A 13209-nucleotide genomic window follows, 5' to 3' on the forward strand; every position below is an offset into this window, starting at 1 on the left:
TCCTGGAACCTTAACCTGTACGATATTAAAGCAATAGAAAATCCAAGGAAACGATGGAGATTTGGCATCCATAGACAACAATAGTAGCCCCCCCCCCCCACACACATCATCATTATTGCCACCTTAAATGGAGATACAAGATTTGTCCATCTGGGAAAACCGGTCTTTAGTTAAAGAGTTACTGGATACACTTGCAGGTTTGCGAGTCACGCAGCTACCATGTTAAAATGCAAACGTTCACAAAGATAATGGGGTGTAGTCAAAGTTGCCTAAGACTCAATTTATTTCATTTATTCTGAACCGAAACACGTAGGAAAAAAGAAGGTGAGGCTTTCCCAGGCATATAATATGCTAATTGAAAAGCATTATGCATTTATGTCATTATGAAAATTAATTCTGTAATTATGTTAATTGTTGAAAAGAATTATGGAGAATTGTGTAATTATCCATTAAAAGGGTCTAAAATGGTCTGTGAAACTGACCTAAAATATACAGCTTAGCAAAGCTGGATGGAATTAAACTCTGATCATCTTTTGATTTGAGTCGAGCTCGTTATCAGCAACAGAAAAATATCTAGAAAATCAAATACAGGTACAGCTTACGTTCTGCTAATTTTTTCTATAGTGTATATCCGAGATCACTGGTAAAATATGGGATTAAAAATTACCGTCAATGGTAGAAATGGACGTAGCAGCTTTGAAAATCTTTGTGTAATGCCATGAGTGGATAGTTAGTTTATACTCAAGTCCCTTGAATTAAAAGCCGGCCAGCAGACTAACCATTTTAAATTTACAAGGAGAAAACAATACAAGCTCATTGAAAGATGTGCAGCATTTATTTATCAATTCATTCCATAGGCCTTTAAAACAATCCATTCACGTGGGCTGGCGTCAAATCCGCTAGAATTTGGGAGAAAGGCTCTCTTTAAATGGGAAAAGCAAACCCACGAAAGGAAGAGGCAGGAACGTAAAAGAGGAGAACAAAGACAAGATAAAAAAACGTTAGACAGGCAGAATTGGCAAGATTACTCATCAACACTTGGAAGAGAAGAAAACACCATTTGACCCTGTTTCTTTAAAACTTTTTTTCTTTTCTCTTTATTGTCTTTTTAGAGTCGATGTTCAGATTTGTATTAGAATACAGTGCTGCTACAATAAAATCCAGTTTAAAAAATTAGATGTCATTTCGGAGATGATGATGATGATGACGATAGTGATAGTGTGCTGTCAAGTCAGTTCTGACTTATGCTACCTCTTTTCAGAGTTTTACAGGTAGAGAATAATCAGAAGTGATTTCCCATTTGCTTTTTCTAGGTGGGGGGGGGATCCCTGGGATGGTGCAGCTGGCCCAAGGCTGCATAGGCTGGTTCCTCTCCCTGTAGGCACAGTGAGGAATCGAACTCCTCAACCAGAGACCTAAACTATTTTGCTATAACTACACTTTAAATGTAGGGTGGGAATCTTAGGCTCATAGGTAGAATCTGGCCTGCTGAAATTCCTTACTTGGTCCCACAACATCATCCTTTGGCACTTCCCCAAACTCTGCATCCTTTTGTGCATTCAAAAAGATCAAAATCTGCCTCCTAAGATTTAGAGGCAATGTGGTGTAATGGATAGAGTGCTGGACTAGGACGCAGGAGACCAGGGTTCAAATCCTTGCTCTGCTATAGAAACTCAGTGGGTGGCGCTAATAAAGCCACTCCTTCCATGTTTTGCATACATTGACGAACGTGATTAGGGTCGCTCTAAGTGAGGACTGACTGAACAGTATACAGCAAACAGCTGATGGTTTACAGCTGCTCTCTTTCTTAAGATTTTTTCCCCGTATGGTCCTTGCTCTCTTTTTTGAGTTCCTTAACTTTCAGCCATGGTGGAGATGACACTTGAAACATATCCAAGTAGATGCACATCCTATAAAGTAGGATCCTTAGCTGCCCTTAATGAAATGTAGCTGGCTGGATAGCTCAGTGGTTGAGGTCTCTGATTGTGGGATCAGAGGTTGGGAGTTCGATTCCCCCACGGGGCCTCCTGGGAGAAAAGCTAGCCTGGGTGGCCTTGGGCCAGCTGCACAGTCCCAGGGATCCCTCCCCAGAAGAAAGGAATGGGAAACCACTTCTGTGTCTTCTATACCTGCAAAACCCTGAAAAGAGTCACCATAAATTGACTTGACAGCACATTATTAACTTCTGAAGATGACAGAGAAACCACTTAGGAGAAAAATCTAGGACGTTTTCCAGCTTCTTGGGAAATTTACAACAGAATACATTCAAATGCATTTTGTGGTGTAGGCATGACTCTTGTTTACCTGCCAGAAACAAAGTGCAAGCAAAGGATAAATAAACAACTTCCCGTTTCTGCCAGATGTAATTTATCCGTCTTATGGATTTATCTTCCCACCCAGCCTGCTCCCATCTGTTTTGAATTCTCCAACATCACACACGGAACTCTCTGCAAATGCAACTTTCCTTGAGGTGTGTGTGTGTGTGTGTGTGTGTGTGTGTGTGTGTGTGTGTGTGTGTGTGTGTGTGTGTGTGTGTGTGTGTGTGTGTGTGTGTGTGTGTGTGTGTGTGTGTGTGTGTGTGTGTGTGTGTGTGTGTGGAGAAAGCATCTACCTTTGTGTCATCCTCACCTGCAAGGTATTGAAAAATCTACCTCTCCGCCTTGTCAAAGAGCAGGAAATGTGATGGCCCTTCTCAAGAATGATGGGGTGAGCAAATTAAACAAAACTGTGCAAAGAGCACAAGGTGAGTAAATACCAATTGTGTAGACTTACAATGGCTGCATCTTTATGATTTAGAGTAGTGGTTTCCAACTTTGATAGTGTCCAGATGTTCTTGGGCTACAACTCCCAGAAATCCTGGTCAGCACTACTAGGGGTGAAGGCTTCTGGGAGTTTTAGTCCAAGAACATCTGGAGACTTAACGTTGGGAACCATTGATGTAAACCAGTGCTTGTCAACCTTGGGTTCCCAGATGTTCTTGGACTAAAACTCCCAGAAATCCGGGCCAGCCCAGCTCATGGTGAAGGTTTGTGGGAGATGTAGTCCAAGAACATCTGGAGGACCCAAGGTTGGCTTAGAGTCATGACATTTGACATTTCCTGCTGCCATATGATGGGCTCAAGTGCATGCACCCACTGGCTGTCTTTCGGTACACACACACACACACACACACACACACACACACACACACACACACACACACACACACACACACACACACACACACACACACACACACACACACACACACACACACACACACACACACACACACACACACAGAGAGAGAGAGAGCGAGAGCATGCTTTCTCTTTGTTGTGTGTCCCCATTTGACACCAGATGTGACTCCAACTTTAAAAAGTTTTGCACCTTGCACAAGGATCTGTAATTTTTCCCAGCGTAGTGCCTGTTGTGAGCTTATGGAATATATACACGCATCCTCTAAGATAGTGGCTCCCAGACTATTTTTTTTTATCCTGGCCACCCCTTGTATTAAAAAGGCATTTTGAAGGGGGCCAAGTCATCCCTTTTCAGAAAGCAGAGAATTCTTTCTCCTCCAGATGGCCTGATTTTCATATATACACGTGCTAAGTTTAATATTTGACCTCCAAAGGGGAAGGAAGGCATGATTTAACCAGAGCTACAATACCTACATGAGGAGAGAAGATTCCCTGGAAAAGACCCTGGTGTTGGGAAAATGTGAAGGCAAGAGGAGAAGGGGACGACCGAGGATGGACAGTGTCATCGAAGCTACCAGCGTGAATTTGACCCAACTCCGGGAGGCAGTGGAAGACAGGAGGGCCTGGCGTGCTCTGGTCCATGGGGTCACGAAGAGCTGGACACAACTGAACGACTAAACAATACCTACAACCCCCCTGGAAGCACTTTGCAATCTCCTTGGAGGTCTCAACCCCCAAGTTCAGAAACACTGCTGTAAGAACACAGGCTCTCTGTTCCAACGATCATCACTTCATTGGTAGACAAGCCCTTTCAAGAAATAGCAATCAGTCATAGAGATGGGAGGGGGAGATGATGTGATGTTGATGTCTGAAGTGCAAAGGACGGCTCCAGACTCTAGAAGGTAGCCAGTAGCTATTTCGGGGGGTTTGTTGTGCGGGTTAAGAATTTGCCTGGCTGAGCTGGTGTTGTGGTCTTGGATTTACAAAAGCAAGGGATTGCCCTGGGTGGGTTAACATATCTTTCTCCAGATTAAAGAACAGATTTACATCTCCGAGACTAGTCTTTTAGAGATTATCCCACCGAAGGCTTCTGCCAGGATTGTCATCATCTTCTCTCTCTCTCTCTCTCCCCCTCCCCATCTATTTAAAACACTCATGCTTAAAAAAAAAAATAAAAAAGGAACACTAAAAATAAGCATGAATTGAAAGGGGGGGAATGAAGCAGGGGGCTCCCCTGTGTCTCTCTCCTCTCCTTTTCTGCTGCTTTCATTTTCTTAGAAAAATGCACTCAAAGAAAAAGCGATGGCGTGCTCTGCCTAACGAGCGGTATTTCTACAAATATTTTTACCCTAATTTTTAAGAGGGACCAAAAAAAAAAAAAAAACCCTCACCAAGCTGAAAGAACTGAACTACTGGATAGCTCAGTGGTGGATGTCTCTGGCTGCAGAACAGGAGGTTGGGGGTTCAATTCCCCCACCCCCGGGTCTCCTTGAGAGGGGCTGGACTAGATGATCCACCAGGTCCCTTCCAGATCTGCAGTTCTAAGGGTATAAATAGATACTTTTGCAAACTACAGGAGGGAGAACCGATGCCCTGTGGCAGAGCTCTTTCTAAGAGACCATGTCTAAGATGTGTGGGGCTACAACCCTCCCCCCAATGGCTGCTGGCTTCAGCTTCAGGGTGCACTGGAAATCCATGTTGGTGTCAACTCTGTGTTTCACGTTTGGTCTCTGGCTGAGGAACCAGAGGCTGAGGGTTCAATGTCCACTGTGCATCCCAGGAGAGCCAGCCTGTGTAGCCTTGGGCAGGCTGCACAGCCCCAGGAAAAGGGAATGGTGAACTACTTGCTGCTGCAGAGCTGGAAGGGGGACCCTCTGGATCATCCAGTCCACCCCCAGTCAAGGAGGCTCAGTGTGGGAATCGAACTCCCCCACCTCCAGCTCTGCAGGCAGATGCCTAAACCAGTGGTTCTTAACCTTGGGTTACTCAGGTGTTTTTGAACTGCATCTCCCAGAAACCTCAGCCAGCACAGCTGGTGGTGAAGCCTTCTGGGAGTTGTAGTCCAAAAACACCTGAGTAACCCAAGGTTAAGAACCACTGGCCTAAACCACCGAGCCAACCAGCAGTTCTCTGAATACTCTCTACTTAGAAAACCCTGTAAAGGGTTTCCGTAAGTCAGAACTGACTTGAGGGCACACACTTATTATTATTGAAGGAATCTCCAAAAAAGGTTTAGCACCTTGTAGAAGCACAGACTTAGGGTTATGCCCTTCAGGGTTTTTTTTTGGACCCTAAGATCCTGCTTAGACCTTGTAAGTTCAGGGTTGTGGCTTCCTTTAAGGATGCAACCCATCTCACACTTGGTCTTCATCTCCTCCTGTTGCCCTCAGCTTTTCCTCGCCTTACTGTATTTTCCAGTGTGGAAACTCCCCTGGCCTATCTTAAAGGACAGAATAGTAGATTTTTCTGATCTCTCCGTTTCTGGTAGTAAATGGGGAAGGGGCTGCACTCATCTAGACCGTCCCTATAGCCAGCCATCCTTCCTAAATAAAGTTCAAGCTGGATTGGACCCTATCAACAAATGAGAAGATGGTCTGACCTTTTGCAAACTTAATGGCTCTTAGTTGCCCATTCAAGACTACTATATTTCAAGACACGGTGAAGACTTGAACTTACCTCTCCATCAGGTCAAGCCTACAGTCTCACCCCCTGGACTTGAGCAAGGAGAAAAGACAGTTTAGTCCAGTGGTCTCCAGGTGTTCTTGGACTGCAACTCCCAGAAGCCTCCCCCACCAGCTGGGCTGACCAGGATTTCTGGGAGTTGCAGTCCAAGAACATCTGGTGACCCAAAGCGGGGGAAACAAGGGTTTTGTCTGATAACTTCCGTGGTGCATTTAGGAAATGTTTGGCTGTGGATAGACAATCAGGCAGATGGCTTCACTTACCAAACGCTGCCGCAGTTTGGAGCCTTCCTGATCCTTCCGGATAGAGTTTCGGGTTTCTGTCCGAACACCCCGCTCGGAAAAAGACCACCAGTCAGAGGTGTGCTGTCTGGAGAACAGGGGACGGGACACCCATTCTCCCCCCCCCAATCCCGCGCACTTTGAGGGAGCTCTCCGTGGTCCTGAACTCATAAGAGTCCGAACAGGGCCATCCGCTGAGCCGGGGCCTTCCCAAAGTTCAGGCCGAAACCCAGCGCGGATCCACTCCTCTTCCTCCCAGCTTAAGAGCCAAGGGAAAAGTTTGGTGTGTTTTAATGTCTCTCATGTTTCAGACTCGGGGTTGGGAGCCGATCCTGCGTCCTTCCCCCCTCCCCCTCTCCTTTCCCTTTCCCAACCCCCGCCTTTCAACTTGAAGCTGAAAGGCGCGGGGGAGAACGGCGTGCTTCTCACACCCACCCACCGCGCTTGCAAACTGACAGCTTGTTTTCCCGGAGAGGAGCAGCGAACACGCAAGGGCTGGTGCTTCTCTCTCTCTCGCTCGCTCACTTTCCTTTCTTTCATTCCCCCCCCCAAAGACTTTCTCTCGTTGCAGAATCGCCGTCCTCTCCTCCCCTTCCCATCCCTTTCTGGCTGCGCTTGGGTGCCTGTCGATCTCCCCATCCCTTTGAAAGAATACAGTTGAACAATCCGGAATCGCAAGGAGCCCACGTGTAAACGCGCCGCCTCCTCTTCCTCCTCCTTCCAGCTGCTGCGGGCTTTTGCTCGAGAGCTATAATTCTCTCTCTAGCCCCCCCCCCCCCTAAACTCCCCAGCAGGGTTTATTTTCGGCCACCAGCTCGCTTTGCACGGATCTACTTTCTCTTCTTGCTCTTATTTTTGAAATTATTGTTATTTCTTTAATCGCTCCAGGACCGCCTTGCCTGAGAGGGGCGAGATCTGAAGAGGGTGGGTGGGTGGGTGCGGGCAGATCCGGCTAAGGATTTGGGGGTCCGGAGGTCCTCTTGTGTGTGTGTGTGTGTGTGTGTGAGAGAGAGAGAGAGAGAGAGAGAGCGCTGGGCGCCCTTTGCTTTTGCACCGGGAACCGACCCAGCGAAGCGGAGCCGCGCCGGAGCGATCCCGGAGCCCGTGGAAACGGCGCGAGGCGTCCGCTCCGCTTCAGCGCCAAGCTTCCAAACGGGACATCCCAGCCACGTCGCTTGGCAAGGAGTCCTCCCTCAGCCGAAAAGAGGAGAACCAACTTAATGATTTATATTATATTTTCATTTTATTTGTTGCTTTATTTATTTATCTAGCTGTGTTTATTTTTTTTTTTGTAATTTGTTGATCTTTGTTTACCCGGTTCCTGGTTGCTTTTTAATTATTATTATTTATATTTTTTGCCGTTCTTGAGCATGGCTTCTTTACGCGCTCGTCGGCTCCGGCGCCAAAGCTTCAGGGAGCCCCGACTCGGGTTTGAGCACGTGTGAACTGCGCGGATCTGGGAGCGGGTGGGGAGGGAAGGGGGGGGGACAGAGAGCTTCGTTCCATCTTCTCTTTCCCCCCGTGTCTCCAAAACATGGAAGCGCTCGCTTGGATCTGGTCCTCCTTGCTGTTTTTCTGCACTCACCAGGGCACCTGGACCAGGTAAGAAAAACCCCAGCAAATGTGTGTGTTGTTTTTTTTGCGGGGGGGGGGGGAGGAAAAGGAACACTTTAAGATGGTCTGTTCGTTTGTTTTTAAAGGGGTCTTTTCTTAGGGCACCTTGAGTTTGGGGAGATTGAAAAAAGGCTGGGATTAAAGTGGTCCCTCCAAAAATAGAATTAGGTTCCTGTGCCTTTAAGAGAGGGACGGAAGTTCAGCAGGTATAGCTTTTCCAAGGGAAGGATACAGGCAGAAATCCTCTTTTTGCCAGTCCAAGCATCCTGGCCTGGAATCTGAGCCAGAGAAACCCTTCCTGCTATGGGATTGTGTCTATTTAGGATTGGACCCCACTGTATATTCCTTTTGAAACATTATTTAGGCTACGTGGAGGCAGTGTGGTGTAGTGGGAGGAGTGTTGGATTAGGATTCAGAAGACCTGTGTTCGAATGTCGCCTTGGCCATGGATCCTTACTAGGCTGGTGATAAGAGTGGCCACAGTGAACCACTCCCTTAATATCTCACAGACCCCAAAAACCTTGTTAGGGTCCCCATCCATCAGAAGTGATCCAAGGGCGTGTGGCAACACCAGGTCAAGTTGCACGGGTGAGCCCAGCGCAAGACAACTCTCTCCCACCACAACCCAGCTCACAGTGACCTACTTAGACAGCTGGGGGGGAAAGGGTGTATAGTGGTTACAGTGCTAGAGCATGGATTTAAGGAGACCCGTGTTCAAGTCTGGATCACTAAGCCGGTTGGGTGACCTTGGCTTGGTTGTGTGTCCTCAGCTTCACTTGAGAACCTGACCCTCAGGGGGTGAGGTGAACTCCTTGGTCTTGGGGTGGCCACCCAAAAAAACTACAAGAAGGCTCCTGAACCCCAGTTCTGATGATACCTGTTTTCCCTGCCTTTCTAGTCTCTGAGCAGAAATTTGAAGTTACAGGCTAGTGGGGCTTCAGGCTGTGTGGATTAAAAGCACCGGAGTTTCCTCCTTCCGGCAAAGCAGCCCACAGAGCCAGGATCCAGGTTTCTTACAGCCCTGGATTATCTCCCCCCCCCTTGCTGACACTCCAGGGAAACATCTTATAACCTCTGGGCATAGATAGAGTGCTCCCCCTCCTCCCTGGATAGTATGTGAGCTAAGAGGAAACAGGTTTTGCTCTCTGGCTGCAGCCCCTCCTTTCAGTGCTGGTTTACTCACGAGTAAGTCTGCCTGCAGGGGTGGAGGCTCCCCTCCTAGCTTATGAGCATTTCTTGTATTCCATGTATTCTTTGTTTTGCTGGTGTGTGTGTGTAAATGTTTCTGTGTGAACAGACAGCAGATCCCCCCCCCCCCGGGGCAATTTGCACCTTCTAACAGGAAATGGAGGCCCAGAACACCACATTGTCCAAAAAATTTTTTGAGGGAGTATATCTTTTTTTTGCCCAGCCACAACCTGCTTGCAATGAATTTTTCACACGAGATTGAGTGGCCACCTGAAAAAAAAACTTATGCATGGCTCCTCTGCCTTTAAGAGGTGTATGGAAGATGCAGTTTCACCAGGTGTAGCCTGCCATGCCAGTCACACCTGCTTAAACTCCCTCTTCTACACAATTCCTGAAGACCAGGCAGCCACCTCATCTTTTTTTTTTTGTTTTCCTGTCATCGCCCAAGTTCGAAACAGGATTTGAACTCAGAACCCTCCAACTCAAAACAGTGCCAATTAACAGCGCTATTTGAAAACAGTGCTGTGTGCATCTTAATTTGGCCATCTGTCTACTATCGCACACCAATTCTCTAACACGTCAGTAATATTATCTAATAAAACTAATAGCTGTAGCCAAGAGAATAAATAGCCAAACAACAGCAAAGACATCAATTAAAATGGCAATAACTTATAATAACAACTATACCAAGATGCTAGTAGACTAAGAATACCCTAATGATAGGACAATAGCTTAATAACCTGCTAATAATAGTCCTTAATAACTTGTAAAGTCACCTCCGTTGCCTGCATTTGGGTTTTGGACTAACAAAACGCACCAGGGTTAAAGATGGAGTTGCTTCAGTTTAATAATTCCTTTTCTGGATTAATTCCATCGGGCTTTTCTGGACTGTTGATCCCTGCTTTCTTGCTTAAAAAAAGATCAAATATCCTTAAGCAATTTGGATCTCTGGTCAGAAACGACTCTGTTCAATAAGCGAAGCGTTATTACTCTTTATTTTGGGAAGCAAAGCATGCGTATGTGTTGAGCAGTGATCTGAAACGTTATTTACCCCGTTCTGTTTATGGTGGAAATCCTGGGTAGGCCCTTCAGGAGACAGACTCCATTTTTGTATTAAATAGAGTAGACTCGTGGTAATTCAAAGGACATGCATATTTGTGGCATTTCTGTCCAATAGTTCCCTTCATGAGCTGAAGGTTGTTTCCCCCTTCACACCCACAATGCCCTGTGAAGTCGGTCCGGCCGAGAGACACTGATAGGCCCAAGGCCACCCAATGAGCTTCACGGTTGAGCTGGGATTTGAACTCGGGTCTCTGTAATCATGACACCACAGGATGTGGTGTTTTCCCCCTTGTTTTGCAACTTCCAGCCATGTTAATAGGAACACCTCCCAGTACAGGCCTGGCGTGTCTACTCATGAGTAAAATCTTAGGCATTTGAAAGGACTTAGCTGCAGCTGAGAGTCGTGACTGGCTTCCCACTTGAAGGAGGGAAAAACAATGAGCTTGTATGATCTAATCTGAAGGAGTTTCCAATTGTGTATGTGTACACACACACACACACACACACACACACACACACACACACACACACACACACACACACACACACACACACACACACACACACACACACTCTATTGGAAACTTCTTCAAAATATCCACTAACATAAATATCTGCTGGGTCTTTCGAAACACCCAGCACATATTTATTTTAGCAGATAACTTTTTCTGTGCCAGGCAAACAACATTTCATATCCAAAGACCTTTTAAACAACACCCTCCCGTTGTGATTATAGCACAATCGTTTTCAAGACTGCTGATTTCCCTCGTCAACTCTTTCTGAATTGCTTATTGCTGCAATTGTTTAATATTGTCACCTCCATTTTGAAGCTATTTATCTTGATTTTATAATTTTACTGGGCATGAATGAGCACTTAAATGATAGTGACAACATTTTAAGATGGAAATGTGTGTGTTTGTGTGTGTGTGGCTGATGGGATGGTTGGCAGGGAAAGAGAAATTCTCACTTCCTTGAAGACAAAAATCAAGTGGACTTAAATCCTTCTTAGTAAATCGGCCAAAATCAGTTTCCAAAGCTGAATGCACAGTTGATTGATGTATCAGATGGCACGCCTCTCACCTGAACATATAAAACTGCCTCAAAATTCACCTGAAAACAGGACATGTGTGATCCAAATGAGGAGACAGTGGCTTAGGTGGAAGCAGGGTTGGAAACAGTGAATTCATCCTGCATATTGACCCAACTAAAATAAATTAAAAGTCATTAACTCAACTGCCCAGTTTTTAGGTCAACACTTACGTAAGTCCTGTTGATTCAGTGGCTGAAATCGAAGAGTAAGTTGCAACTGGAGTAAGCCCATTAAGTCAGTGGCACTTATATAAGTGTTGACTCACCAAATCCCCACTGATTCAATGGGCCTCTTTTAGTTGAGAGCAGTGTTTCCCAAAACGTTGGGTCTCCAGATGTTCTTGGACTACAACTCCCAGACATCCTGGCCTGCATAGCTAGTGTTGAAGACTTCTGGGAGTTGTAGTCCAAGAACATCTGGGGACCCCAGGTTGGGAAATGCTGTATTTCAGTCAGTGATCATAACTGTAATATGGAAGGGCTATATGAACAAAGGTTTGTTTTATGGAAGCTCAACAAACCAGGGTTGAAAAACCATGATTCAGTCCTGGTTGGCAAGCTGGGGTTGTGGTGGATGCTTCAGTCTACATTTCCCACTCCAGTAGCCATAGAAAATGGAAGAACTTAGAAGCCTTCCTAAGAGCATTGTCAGGGGAAGAAGGAATGGGGAGCCTCATGAACTGCTGGAGAGCTCAGTGGCTTAGGTCAGTCACTGTAGAGGTTGGGAGTTCGATTCCCCGCTGGGCTAACTTGACAGGGGCTGGACTGGATGATCCATAGGGTCCCTTCCAGCTCTGCAGCTCTAAGATTACGTATTATATAATTCATTCCTACCACACGGTGGAGGTTAGTGAGCCCTGCTTTATATGGGGTTGTGTGGACATGCAGGCTTTACTGTAAGCTTCAAAAATCGCTCTCCAAGGTGCTGAAACCAGCTGGAACTAGGGTTCAGTATCTGGGATGCCTCTTGTTAAAGTTTGGGTAAAATCTGCAGTAGATTAACCACCCCGGGGGGGGGGGGCGAAAGTTGGGCTCGCCAGCTTCCCCTTTGCACTGCTACAAATCCTGGTTAAATCGCATCTTGCCTCTTCCTGGGTTAAACTGAAATAGTGAGGACTGCTTCGAGGGCTGAAAGAGGATGACGATGAGGCCTCCTTTGTGTGTGATGGTACTCTAATTTAAACATGTTCCTCCCATATGTTTATACTTCACTGGAGACTTTTCTTCTTCCCCTCTTCCATTTTACTGCAGCGGTGTGTCCTCTGTACACATTAGACCTTGAAAAGTTTCTTGTAAGGACAACGTTGGATGAAACCAACCACAGCAATAACCAAATTCTTGCTTATACTTTATAACAATAATAAGGAAGGAAGCCTCTGGATCATGAAGTCCAGTCCTGTTCCCCAGCGGGGAATCGAACCCCCAACCTCTGGCTCCGCAGCCAGAGACCTCAACCACTGAGCGACCCAGTGGTTCTTCTATTATCAACATCAGGAAAGGGCACGTATTCCACCTTCTGCTCCTTGGGCTTTCTCCCTTCTTGCTTCCAAGTCCATGCTGTGCTATTTCCAGGCAAAATGCGATTTCATTTTGTTTCCTCAGAGAATAAATCCCTGCATATATTTTGGCTTGTTTTTCAAAGGAATTCTTTCATGACGGCCTTGAAACTGAAGCTTATTTCCCTATGTAAGAACTACATGCAGGGTGTATTTGTGCATTTCTTGCTAGGTTGTTCCCATGTTAACAAAAAACTGTAGAACACAGCCGAGGTCCAGATACTTTTACATCTGGCTTCCTGCAAGGAATTAGCCTCGACACTCGCTGGTGGCAGAAACCACTACACGTGCTGCAAGACCCCTCTAAGGCTTGCAAGTTTGTTTGTTTTTTGGCCATAAGCTATTGCAGAGTGAAGCCCACCTCTTCAAATCTCCACTTCCTTCCTGACCCTAAAAGATGCAGAGAGTGCAGTTCTGTTTGGAAGGGAAAAACGCAGACAGAGCAAATTCCTCCCCCTGCCAAAGGCATGAAAGCGTGCATGGTCTGCCTTCAGGATGAAGTATAAACATTTTCCAACTCTGTCTTACGTCTTCACAATCATCATTTTAGAATTAGAG

At 46.1% G+C, this 13209-nt stretch overlaps 1 protein-coding gene across 4 annotated transcripts in view; it reads left to right on the plus strand.

Moving 5' to 3' along the window:
• The window catches only part of GABRD (gamma-aminobutyric acid type A receptor subunit delta), a 44004-nt gene that overhangs the window by 10364 nt on the left and 20431 nt on the right, over positions 1 to 13209 (plus strand). Inside the window, exon 1 of one of the 4 annotated variants that reach the window (XM_020814935.3) lies at positions 6801 to 7744. The exons of 2 other annotated variants lie outside the window; for them this stretch is intronic. In XM_020814935.3, the coding sequence (XP_020670594.2) occupies positions 7677 to 7744 (68 nt within the window). In that variant the 5' untranslated portion in view covers positions 6801 to 7676. Of the gene's footprint in view, positions 1 to 6800; positions 7745 to 13209 lie in introns of those variants that run through there. One more of the 4 variants, XM_020814934.3, reaches the window with a different exon arrangement.

The sequence above is a fragment of the Pogona vitticeps genome, chromosome 7, assembly GCF_051106095.1.
Source record: "Pogona vitticeps strain Pit_001003342236 chromosome 7, PviZW2.1, whole genome shotgun sequence".
NCBI classification, from domain to species: Eukaryota; Metazoa; Chordata; class Lepidosauria; order Squamata; family Agamidae; genus Pogona; species Pogona vitticeps.